At 42.7% G+C, this 12,819-nt stretch overlaps 1 protein-coding gene across 1 annotated transcript in view; it reads right to left on the bottom strand.

The window, feature by feature from the left end:
* CTNNBL1 (catenin, beta like 1) overlaps positions 1-12,819 on the bottom strand; it is a gene marked incomplete at its 5' end in the record, with an annotated part of 46,848 nt that overhangs the window by 30,022 nt on the left and 4,007 nt on the right. Inside the window, 7 exons of the mRNA XM_010283479.1 lie at positions 674-822; positions 1,588-1,646; positions 1,927-1,999; positions 5,230-5,321; positions 6,212-6,305; positions 8,352-8,449; positions 12,563-12,702. Of these exons, the coding sequence (XP_010281781.1) occupies positions 674-822; positions 1,588-1,646; positions 1,927-1,999; positions 5,230-5,321; positions 6,212-6,305; positions 8,352-8,449; positions 12,563-12,702 (705 nt within the window). The remainder of the gene's footprint in view (positions 1-673; positions 823-1,587; positions 1,647-1,926; positions 2,000-5,229; positions 5,322-6,211; positions 6,306-8,351; positions 8,450-12,562; positions 12,703-12,819) is intronic.

Here is a 12,819-nt window from a genome sequence, read left to right as displayed (position 1 = left end):
CATCACTTCTTGTTGGCGTTTGCTAACCAGCCACTCCATGCAGCCTAGCACACCAGGGAAAGCCAGACAGTCCCACTGCGCCCAGTCCTGAGGTCTGGAGGAAGCCAGTCAGCTCAGAAGATACAATTCAGTACCAGGCTAGGAAGTAAAAGTGAAGAGAGAGCAGAGAAGCCCTGGAGATTCACGGTGTGACAAAACATGTCACAAGAAAAAAATGCATATTTATGCCCATTTCACAAAAGCAACTTTTGTATCAATGTCCACAAAAATTCACCAAAGGACACACAACACAGTGAGGCTTGAACTGCAGAACAAAAGGAAAAACGTTTTCCCTAGATACAACCAAAGGGTCGCTCTTACCCTCATAGGGCTCTTTTAAATCCTCAGAGAATTAGCAGCCTGACCTACAGCGTTCTCTCATCTGGGTGTCTGCCACACAGATCTGTACTGTTACTTTCCAGTAGTAACCCCATTTCTTAGGAAACAAAGCTAAAGACAAAGAGTGGAGCTTACATGTTTGAGAAAGTTTGACTTACAGGCTGCAAAAAAAGAAACAGAAACAGACAAATACACTAACACAAAAATTTTATAGACAGAAAAACACAAATATCTAGCCAGAATGTGTGTTGGTACATCAAAAGCAGGCAAGAAAATCACAAAGTTATCTGGGTACCTAAGCATCAGGTTCATCAGCTGTAGACCCTCGCCTTTCAGGAAGCGATCGCGATTGGAACTGAGCATTAGACAAGAGCAAAGGGAGTCAAACAGGTTCTCCATCATTTCCTGTTCTTCTGCTGTACCAGGGTTGTGTCGTTTAAACACCTGCACAACAAAGAAAACAGAATTACCCCAAAACAGAAGGCTCAATTTGGTCCACACTGTTGTAGAGTATACATGAATGTTTTACATCACAGGACTTCAGCATCTGATATGCATAAGCCTGCAGTCATCAGAGCAGCAGTCATACACGTCATTGATGCGTTCTCTCTTGTAACTCTGCTGCCCTTTTTACTGTCCTGACTGTAAGACCAACAGACATGCAGCTGGAAGACAATACAGGGCCTCCAAAGGGGAGGGTGAATTCACTGACTGCACAATTCACAAAAGTATGTGGATAAGCCTGTTACCAGAGAATTCCTGAGCACAACACATACCTGAGGGGTCTGCTCTGCAGCACCCTAACCTACTGACACCACTGCCTCAAGAAATGTAAGTGAACTAAGAACACATTACTTTCAGCTAGCTCAAACGTAGGCACATTGCAGCCCAGCACCTGCAGTGGAGAATGCTGAAGGACAAATTCTACCCCTGCCTATCTGCAACTTGCCATGTAATTATAACAAAATAATTTAATTTCTGTGTACCTCTACATTAACATCTGTAAAACAGGGATTAGCCTCACTTAACATGGATGATACACTTGTGTGGAAGTTATTCAGGGACTTTGCCACCACTAAATATAATGCACTACTGTGCTTCAGTATCTACAGATTGCTAGGACAGCGCTACACCCAGAATCTGTTCCACCTCCTCACACCCAGCCTACGAGTCTCCTGACAGCAGAGAAGGCATATGTGAATTACTCACAGATAACTGCTGAAGCAGCACATCGATCCCATCCAGCTCCCCAAGCAATTCTCTGTTGTCTAGACGGAGGTGGGGGGAAAGGGGAAAAGAGAGAGAAAAATGAAGCTAACTGTCACATTTTACAGCCATCTAACACTGATACATCAGTGAACAAAATCAATACGGCTTGACAGAGTACAAAAGCTGCAGAGAAGGAGGGCGCATGCGTATGTGAGAGAGTACACGCGCGGGAGAGAGAGCACAAGCAAAGGAAAGCCAAAGGCGTAAGAGTGCTGTTGTGATCTGAAAGAAGCTTGGATCATACCCCAACAGAATATCGATACCAGAGGCATGTCTCACCATCATTATTCTGGAGCAAAATGGCCAGCACCTCACTGCAGTACAGCTTGTTGGCATCAAAAGGCATCTTAGCCTGTTGGTGAAGAAAGAACAAGAGACTCACCAGGGCACGGCTGTTTCATTGATTTGAAGAACACATTAATCAAATCACCAAACATATGACCAAAACTTAAACCAAAATGCAACAGCAGTGATTTTGCAATATGTTGGAGTGACAAAATAGCAATAATTCTCTCTGATTCAGGGGTGATGGGAGGGGAGGGTGCTCGTGCACACATGTGCAGAAACTCAACTCTGATCCCTCACATTGTCCTACATAAGTAGGTTTGTCCAAGTTGGCTAAAAAGCCCTGAGAGAAGTCTCCAGTTGTGTGCAGCACAGAATCTCTTTCCTGTGATAACTTTTCCATAGCGTTATAGAAGTGTGTGGGGCTTATTCCTATTCTGAAAGTCTGCACCTGTCACCAAAACCAGACTTGCAGAAAATACATCACAATAACATTAAATAGTAACTGCCGGAGTTTTGTATGAGGATCACAACATCACAATCAGAAGAACATGAGATGGGTTTAGCCTGCACTGTCACATAACTTTCACTTCATACATTCCCTCCATATTCAAATATATTTAAAAGTAAAAAAAAAAAAAACCAAACAAACAACCAAACAAACAAAAACCACGCTGAATTTGAAGAAAAAAAATAAATCCCTGAAGTGGGATTCTGAACTCAATCCAAAGTTTTTGCGTGCTGCCAAAGCTGCTTCATCTAAAGAAACAGACTAAACACTAACCAATAAAATTGTTTACTGAAGGAATTTGTAAAATAAACAAGACAATTTAAAAAAATAATCAGTTACCAGCTATTTGTATTCCACTGTTTGAGAGGGGGGAAAAAAGGCAAGCAGTAAGTACTAGGTTTAAAACATACCATTTGCCACCCACCATTTTTTTCCCCAAATGCACGACTACCTGCAGCTTGACTGAGCGAACCTGCCTGCACGAGGCTACCGTGGGCCAATTATCCCGACCGGCTACCAAAGAAAAGGTCACAGTACACGAGCACCACGCAACACAAAAGCATGAAAAGCAGGAAGATCCCACATGCCACAAAGTATTGACTTTAAACAAAGCTTTTCATGCCAAACAGTCCCCAGCCACTCTGTAGATGATGGTATTTACAGGAGGCACGTAACACTCCCAAGCAATCAGTGTCACGAGAGGGGGAAGGTGGCAGGCGCTCAGTGTGTACCAACTGCTGTCCTACAGCAAGCGTTGGGAGGCAATGCTCCGTTCTCTCGAGGCTGCACACATCATCACCAAACCCTGCTTATGTTTGGAGAAGTGAGCTATTAAGCTCTCCACCCGAGCTTTCTGAGGCAGTTCTGACAGTCAGAATACAATTGTGCAACCTGAAACATAGCCGGAAAACAGAAATTCACACGTTGTGCTGTGTGCCAGATGTCCTTAGCGATGCCTAGGCAGAACCCCGATTTTAAAACTCATCCAATAGACATTCTTCAGCAGCACAACACTCTTCCCAGATGCTGAGACCTTGGTTTAATTCTGAACACATCTGTCAGGGCAAGAGATTCAAGACCAAGTGCTGCCAATAGCGAAGGCTCCTGGGCAAGGGTTTCATTAGTGTGCAGCTTCCCACAACAGCATGTAAGCAAGAAAAAGCACTGCCTGATCACACAGCCCCAAACCCAGACAAAGTTAACACATACCAGGGCAAAGGAAAGACACATTCAGCCCTGAGTTTCAAGGGCTTTTAATATTAATTTTCTGTGGCACCAGGCAGGCGAATCCAAGTTCCGATTATTTTGCTTTCCCGAGATTCTAAGTCTTTCAGCTGCCACAGTAATTACAAGGTAGGCAGCAGTACATACCTGCCTGGAATAGAATTAACTTCACATTTTGTTTTTGAGCAAAAGGAATATAATTATGTTACTACCTGTAGTGAGAAATTATAGGTTACTTCTGCTAACAAGTATATGGGTGCACAGAGGGGTATCTGCACACTTAAAAAGCTGATAGAGTATTTCTGTGATTCAGAGGCCTTCTAACCATAAAGACACTAAAGTATGGAAGTGCTAATGCCTTCCTAACAGGGTTAGGAAAAACGCACAATCTGTTTGCTAAATTTCCATCACTACCTCTGTCAGAGAGCTGGACTATCAATTCCTTTCCTACAATATTTTCCAGGGAATGTTCAGGCATTTTCACACAAGACAAACTTAAACTGTGTAACTCACAACTCACTGCCACAGGATGCTAAGAATATTAAAAAGTAATTCTTAATTCCAAAAGCAATTAGATGAGTTCAAAGAAAAAGCCACCACCAGCAGCAGTTAAACAAAGGCATCACCTGAAACTCAAAAAAGTGTTGGAAACATACAGAAGCGAAGGCACAAAATGGTCTTTATTAGTTTCCCCACTCACTGGTCAGCTTTTATATTCCTAGAGGTCTCAGCCATGGACCAGAAATCCATACAGGAATCATACAAACAGACAAAAATACACCTTCTACTCTAAGATGTTTATAATATAAAGATAAGACAGAAGTATGTCCATTTAAACTAAAACTGCAGAGGATACAAACCCTGAATTCTAACTTTTTGTCCTTAACTTGGCTTCTCCAACACACACACGCGCACACAAAACTGGCTTATTTTAAGCAGTGTTTTAAGTTCATACTAACTGGTCTATAGAAGGGAGGCGCACGCTGGCAGAGCTCTACAGATGCTTGAGCTAGGAACGCGGTGGAATTGCAGCTACTGGGGACGACCACACTGGTAGCTGTAGCCCAAGTGCTGTCTTGTAGCGTTGTGAAGGGTCCAACTCCAGGAAAGACCACAGCTCCCACGGCAGAATCAGGGACACGTTACCAAAAAGAACTCCCACAGAAACAAGTAAAACCCAAAGACTTTCAAGAAGAGTCAGTCAACATTACAGATATTATTCCAGGCAAACACTATGCAAATGAGAGTACTTCTACTGACAGACTTGCATCCCATTGTGCAGAGCTTCTTACACATAAAGCCAACTCCTTCAGTTTTGCTAGTTTATAATAAGTTAAAAAGCACATACTTCCCAGTTTGAGGTGAGTTTTGAATTCACTGTATTCACAAATGTTAGAACTTATCACAAAGATAACCTATACAAAGAGAAAGAGCCAGTAATAAATAGCCTTGGGTCTTTAATATTGCGCCAAACACCACCTCAAGCACACCAGCTTCCAGACCAGTGGCCTGTCAGTTTTTCTTGTGATATCTCCCAAATGACAACAGGAAAACAAGCTCACCTTCAGCCTCTTGAGCAACCACTGCATGAGGCCCTGCTGCGCAGCTTCTGTGCACATCTCTGGTCGGAACTCTGCCATGTTCTCAACGATTGCTGAGAAGACAGACAGAAAACAGGCATTTTTCCCCACCTGCAGTTCAGCTCAGGCCCGTATCAACACCTCTGCCAGGTCCTTCCGAGGGCTGCAACGCTCTTCTCAAAGTTACATCTGATTTGCAAAATGACCTTTTTTTTTGGAGACTTAAGCTCAGGTGTGTGATACCCTCTCAGATTTTACATTGTCCACACAGTCCATCGTCAGTGTGACACCAGCTCCTGCTGGGAGAAGCCTAAAATACTTCCCTTTAGTTTCGTGCAGTGAGAATTGCTGCTGGAGTAAACTAACAACAACAGCGGCAGCAAACATTCCAAAACTCATGTTTCCCGCCCCTCTCATTCTTCCAGTCCTCGGGAGAGTACAATCCCAAATGACTGAAAGGAGTGGATGATGGTCTAAATGCTAATAACAGCAACACATGGCAAAGCAGATACTGTGCTGTGCAAAGACTGGGGAACAGAGCGGTAATGATGCACTTACATGAAATGCAAATGTTTTACTACCTGAAAGTTAAATACATTGCTAAGACATAAACAGCCCTCATAATGGAGCAAGTGGAGCTCACAGGTAAGTACACAGTAAATACACGGGCAGTGGAGCACTCCTCTTGGCGTGGTGCAGTTACAGCCGTGTATCAGCACCTCCCTACATAACTGCCTTGGGAGGACGCACCTTACCAGCAGTCACGCGGCAAACGCTGGCTCAAGGGGCTGGGCTTTGCTACGAGTTAAAGTCGGGCTTGAACAAAAGCTGCGCTAGGTCCTCTACCCTAGTGTTGGCAGTTCAAGAGGAATGGACGTAGGGAGGAAAGGAAGGGGCGGGAAAACCCACTCCCCCTTTGTACAAAGTACAGAAAGAAGCGAGAGGCTGTGCAACAGCCACTTACCCAGCGTGTTGTGGACACCATCAGCTTCCTCTTTCACGCTTTCATCCAGGCGTTCTAAATTCTGGACCAACAAGGCCACAACCTGGCCCTCCACCTAAATCACCAGGGTCATGGACAAGATAAAAAGATAAGAAAGCAGATTGAAAAAAGGAAGATGAAGGAAAAAGAATGGGAGGTTTTAATAAATAATAAAAATCAGTAAGCCCTACTGAAACATCCTGCCAAACATGACCAGAAGACATTAACAATCTTGCTCTAAAATCTCAGAGGAAGCAAAGGAATCACCAAGTAAGTCTGCCACTCTGTTTGTCCTAATTAATTAAACAACTTTTGTGTTTCAGATTAAACAGAAAAACATCTGGAGGAAAACATGCACCTTGTCACAGTCTTATTTCCTGAACGAGCCTGATTGATTTATAATCCCTCTGAATTCTGAACTGCGAGGCACCACAAACCACCACGGATGGGCTAGCTGTCAGCTGTGCAAGCAGCTCCTTTCAATTGTTTACTGATGCTCTGCCTACATTTCTGTTATATCTTCCACCCTAATAGGTACAAATGCTGAAGGAACAATGCTCCCACACAGATTCAAATCCAAAAGTTGAACAATCACTACTTGAAGCCCCACATTTAAATCCTAGCAAGATGAATGTACAAAGTTGACTTCAGCAAGCTAACGAAACCCAGACAAATCAACAGCAGGAGCAGGAACCTACATCTGCACGTGGAGCCTCCTAATCAAAAAACTAACACAAGAAGCATGCTTTTACAGCTGCAACTGGATGGAGTCCAGCTTGACTTTGGCTAACTTTCCAGTGCGGACATGAGCTTGGAAAAGTTAAACAAAATAACATTTCCAATTCAAACACTCTTAATTAGCTTTGAGTCCAGTGAACATGTGGAAAAAATACAAGTATCAGCTGCGGTGGAAGGTAGTGCAATAATCTTCACAGATACCCTACAATGTTATACCTATTTTCTTTAAATTAAAAAAAAAAAACAATCTAAAAGGCAGACACCTAAACATTTCTCCCAGGTTCCCATTTCTCCCTTCTGACCTGTTTCTTTCAAAGAGCACAATAAAACCTCTAAAACTTGGCTATTATAAGTGGGTTGGTGATGAGGAAAGCAGAGAAAGAACTTCACTTGCTTTACTGCCTCTCCACACGTTTTACAGAAAACATCTTCTCTAGCAGTTTCTCCCTACCATTTCATTCATCCAGCAATCTTTTCACAAAGGCAGAGTAATTAAGAGCAGCCCAGAGGCCAGCTGGAGGAACTCGGCTCTGGGCCACTGTCATTAACCTTTGGAAGGTAACGTTACAGTGACTGGACAAGAAGGATTGTAGGAGAAAACAGAGCAGCCAGGCAAAGCAATCAAAAGAAAACTCGTAATTCCCATCTTTCAATTTCAACATAACAATTACAGAACAAGACACAGCCACAGTGATTCACAAACGCAGCAATTCACTAGCAGAAAATGCCCAAAGGTAGGACAGACATGTAAATCTCAAGTTTTGCTGGGCATCGCCTCTCTGGAGGACTTCTGCTCGGGTTGGCATCCTCCTCCTGCAGCCGAGGAGCAGGAGGCATCCAGCACAAATGCCAGGAAAAGGGGAAGTCCGCCACCACGGAGGCCGAGAGGCATTCAAGAGAGTTAACCAGGCAGGGACCACTTAACACTGAGCAATGCATCTTCTACTGCACTTAGATAATTTTCTGGGGTTGTTTAATCTCTGCGCCAAAAAGGATCATTACCTCTAAACTCTCCTTCACCCTTAAAATGCATTAGCTCTGTTACATGAAAACTTCCAAGCTTTTACTTCTTGTTAAGAAAAATGCATACCCTCACTGTAACAACAGACGTCAAGGTTCAAGTGCAGATTTTTGAGTTTGAAACAAGACTTACTGGACAGAAGACTACCGGCCTCCTGTGCAAGAAGTTAGACTAAAAGATCACAATGGCCCCACTGTCCTTCAGATAACAATCTGAGCCCTACCAGAAACTTCAATTTTTCACAGGTGAACAGAGGTCACCCTTTTCCGCAAGAAGCAAGAAAAATGCAAATTAAGCTCCTATTTTCAACAGGAAAGGCAGACATTGTTCAGGCATTGAAATAATCTGGAGTTTACTACTTACTAGAGCGTCTATCAGGACTTCAGCTCCTTCTTCACTCTCATGGAGAGTATCTATATCAGTCAGTTCTTGAAGCAAGTCTACCACAGCTATGGAAACATGTGCTAGGTGTTAAGGACAACCACCACAAAGGCAGACACATTTAGTATCAAAAGCAGATTGCTCTTAGGCCAGTAAGCTCATGACATGATGCAAAACAACTGGTAATACATTACAGCAGTGGGGCACAGGAACACCAGAGACAAGAGCACAGAGTCTACTTCAGCAGACAGTCCCCATAAGCACCAAGATCAGGGAATCCTAACAATTAGGAATGATAAAAACAAATGTGATTGTGTGCTTACTGCATCAGACAACTTTACTGTTTCTTGATGATACTTATTTTTTTATTTTTTCAAATCAAAATTGCTAGAGTTGGTATAACTAGGCACCACCTTGCATTGTCAGGACTGAATACAAGCAAAGAGAAATGAGTTACAATAACCGAATTTAGGTATTCTGCTCTCAGTGATACCCCTGCTAACCTGATAGAGCAGGCACCTAACAAGGCCACTGCAGGAAGCAGGAGCGATCACCCCCCTCTGCCTGGCCCAATTAGGACAGCATGCTCCTCTAACCACAGACCTCGCAGGAACAGCATAGCTTCTGCCAGCCCAATTTTCACTCATTAACTCCGGGCTGCATAACACATGGTTCCCCTGACTGCTGCACGGCTCTCTTGTACGATGAGACGTATTCCACCTCATTAGACCCACTTTCCTATTCTCTCAGACACGCTGATCAATCTTGCCCAAGTCCCACCGGGGTAGAACAGGATATGCAGTTTTCGGCGTGTCCTATATAACAACTTTGTGATGAATCTCTTTAAAATGCACAGGCTAACAACCCAGCCTCCCAGTTCTCCTATTTGTGCATTTGCTCAGACACACAAGCAGCAGCAGGAAAATTATTTTCATGTATCTTTTCTTCGCAAGGTTTCAGTCGTGACTTATCTAGTCTCAAGAAAGACTGTAAGAGAGCTCCCTGTCCCAGTCCCAAGTTAATCTATGTTAGGCGCTGCAGAAGATGTTTATCAGTAAGACTACTGCTTGCTTTACGCTCTACAGCAATCCTTAACCAAGCCAAAGCTATGTGTACATGTTCTTGATGGGTAGATGTCACTTCCAGTTGCAGAAACCAAACAGAAGAGTGGTTGTTCCTCCCTGGGCAGCCAGTCACTTGTGCCGATACCAAAACATGGCCAGAAGTGCCAGGGTACAATTTTTAAAAGCAAGTTGGAGCACAACTCAATAAGCAAGTTAAGAGAAAATAATCTGCCTTACATTTATTCTGCAAGGAATTGACTACTAATTAACAAAAGCTGGAGGAATAGGCCAATAGGAACCTCGTGAAACTCAACAAATGCAAAGTCCTGTACCTGGGAGGGAACAAGCCCAGGTGCTGGGGCTGACTGGAGAGCTAAGCTCTGCAGAATAGAATCTGGAATTTCTGGTGGACAAGTTGATGGCGAGTCAGCAGCGTGCCACTGCAGTGACGAAGGCTAAGCACAGACTGCACTGCATGAGCCAGAGCAAAACCAACAGGTCAAGAGAAGGAATTCTTACTGTTGCTTGGCACTCATGAGGCAACATGTACAATATTTTGCACAGTTGCAGGCTTCGCCAATAAAAGGGAAAACTTGACATACTGGACTCTGGAAAGTAGAAGACACCGAGATGGTCAGGGGACTAGCACATGATGTATACGGAAAGACTGAGAGGATGGGGTTTGAAGAACCCACAGAAGAGAAGGCTAAGGGAGGAACTAACTGAAGACTACTGCTACCTACTGGGTGCTACAAAAGACAACTGAGCCAGGTTTTTCTGAGAGTCCACAGCAAAGAATTGCAGCAGTCAGAGGAGTTCATCTTGCAGGGCATTTCTGTCTAGGGAGCTTCTGTTGAGGATTCCAGTGAGAGTATCAGTTGTCCTAAAAAATTTAGGAGATAGAAAAGCAAGACCTCACTTGAAGCTTTCCTGACTTTCATTAATAAAGTCTTGTCAGTCATCATCTTTCATTCACATGTTTTGTGTAAAACTGCATGAATCATTCAGCAGATTATTTGCTCCCCCTGGACATTGCTTTTGTCTCCTTGCATTAGTCCCTCAAGACACTACATTTAAATCACATCTGAAGAGCCATTTGTTTAGTTCTCTCCTTGAAGAACTCATTTTTAAAACCTTTTTCCATTTGTTTTAACAAAAAGTCATTAGAGAACTTGAGCTGTATCAATTTAGTTTTATGTTTAGATGCTTCACTTCAATAGTGTTTCTATTCTGTACATGAGCAGCAGCACCACAGTGAAGAGGCATTACTACAGCCTGTGTCCTGCCTCCAACAGATCTGAAAACACTTCAGCAGTTTTATAGCAAGAAATATATTTTTCCCAAAATTGCAATTCACAGGCCAAATTTCTTCCCATAAACTAACTGACAGGCAAGTAGCAAACCAATTAAAAAGAGTTCACAGTGGAAATACTGACAAGTCCTTGACAGCAGCAGTGACCCTAGGACACAGCTTTTCATGGCTGAAAGGACAAAGCAAGCTGTATTCCTGTGCGCTCCAGCTACGAATCAGCTCTGCTCTCCGACTCAAAATCCCCACAGTTTCTATTTTCCTTGTGAATGAGAAATTCAGTATAAGCTTTTAATGCCATGCACATAGTACACAAAAAGCCTGCGGTGTCTGACAAAAAAAAAAGTAATGAAACTGTGGTAGCCACAAAACTGGTTATGCATGGTAGGTGTTTCCCACTGTACAACAGTAAATTGTTAACAAACATTTACTGAGAGTAATTTCCATTACAGATCACAGATAAGGAAAGCTGTGGTGTTTGCTGTTTTGCAGGGACCAGCATTCACCACATCAAGGTTCAGCTAGATACAAGTCAAATTACCCAAAGACATAAACAGTGCTTTCTAATATAAACTGGTATGCAATAAAGTATCTATGTTTTGTTTTTATCTTCTCATCACTGCACCCACTTGGAAAGAATGAATTAAGAATTCTTAATACATAGTTCTATAAGGAAAAATGCTAAAAAAGAAAACCAAGATCTTCGCATCGAACCACAACATTTAGCACTAACAATCCTTTTAACATTGCATATTTCAAAACACCTCAGAAAAGCTGGTAAGTTTTATCTACTTCTTTACACATAAAGAAAAGAAGTAAAGAATAAATTACTTTCCTACGGTCATGAATCAATAAAAAGGAAAAAAGAAAAACCTGCTGTAGTCCCAAGTCTAAGTCCAGTGCCCTTTCCACTGGGCTTCACTGCTCCTTCCATTTGCTAATGTTTGTCAGGACACAGACACACCATCTCTCAAATCATGTCACAATTTTTCAGCTTAATCTGCTGCAGAATATTTTACAAGCAATGCAGGTTGAGCTCTACTTTTAAAGACTGCACAATGATAAGCCAGACATAGGTCTATTTGTCAGCTGATGGCTAAGCATCAAGGCACCAGAATATTAAAAAAATGACATTGTTTTTGTTCAAAACTACCAAAATCTTTAACAGTATAGACAGAAAACTCCCTCTGAGATGTCCTCAGATCTCCAGAGGAACAAGAAGCAGGTGCACATAAGGATCAGATTACTACAAGTAACTGAGCATGGAAATGTCTCTGGATATTTATGTAACCAGAAGGGCTGCCCACAACCTCAAGCCTTGAGCATACCAAATTAAAGGTATGGACATAGGAAGAACTTACCACATTTACAAACTGAAGTGTAGCACTGTGGTGAGCTAGTCCATGGCAAATAGCTGACAGCATGACAGCTCAGCTCTCAACAAAAAAGGGTAAATCGGTTTCACTTTTACTGGGGACTATTCCAGACAAAGTTTGCACACAGGTCAAGGCTATATGCTGCTAAGCCCCTACTTTAGCTTTTCCCATATTGTTCGTCTGTTCACACTCTAACACAGCCACTCAAACCCAGATGAAAGGGTCATAAAACAAGAAAGAAGAATAACAGCACTGAAAAAATTCAGAATCAGTATTACTTGAACAAAGATGACTTTCACTTGGAAAAAAAAAGACATAAATTCAGCATGGTGGGAAAGAAGAGAAAAACATACACAGGAGCCTGTGAAAGCAGGGTATAAGAGATTACAGAAAAGTCTGTAGAAAGCCTCTCACATGAGAGCTGCTTTAACAACTAAAGGATATCTGTGTTGTCGTGTCCCAGCAGCCCAAGGAGAGACTGCACAGCATTCAGCTCCACCAGCAGGTGATACAGGTCTGGCATCGTTGCGATCACATGCATTTCCTGAATGATGTCATTTAAATCCAGTTCGGATTCCATGAACCTGAGGCAAGACAGAAAATGTTTAATAAAAAGGCAAAAGTACATCAACTGTGCTCAATGGAAACGGGCCTTTTCAAAAAAAGGGAACACCACTTTCCAGGAGATACCAGGTAAGACT

The sequence above is a fragment of the Phaethon lepturus genome, unplaced genomic scaffold (assembly GCF_000687285.1).
Source record: "Phaethon lepturus isolate BGI_N335 unplaced genomic scaffold, ASM68728v1 scaffold43513, whole genome shotgun sequence".
Classification (NCBI taxonomy): Eukaryota; Metazoa; Chordata; class Aves; order Phaethontiformes; family Phaethontidae; genus Phaethon; species Phaethon lepturus.
Note: the sequence above shows the minus strand (reverse complement) of the source record. Positions and strands in the feature narration are given on the sequence as shown.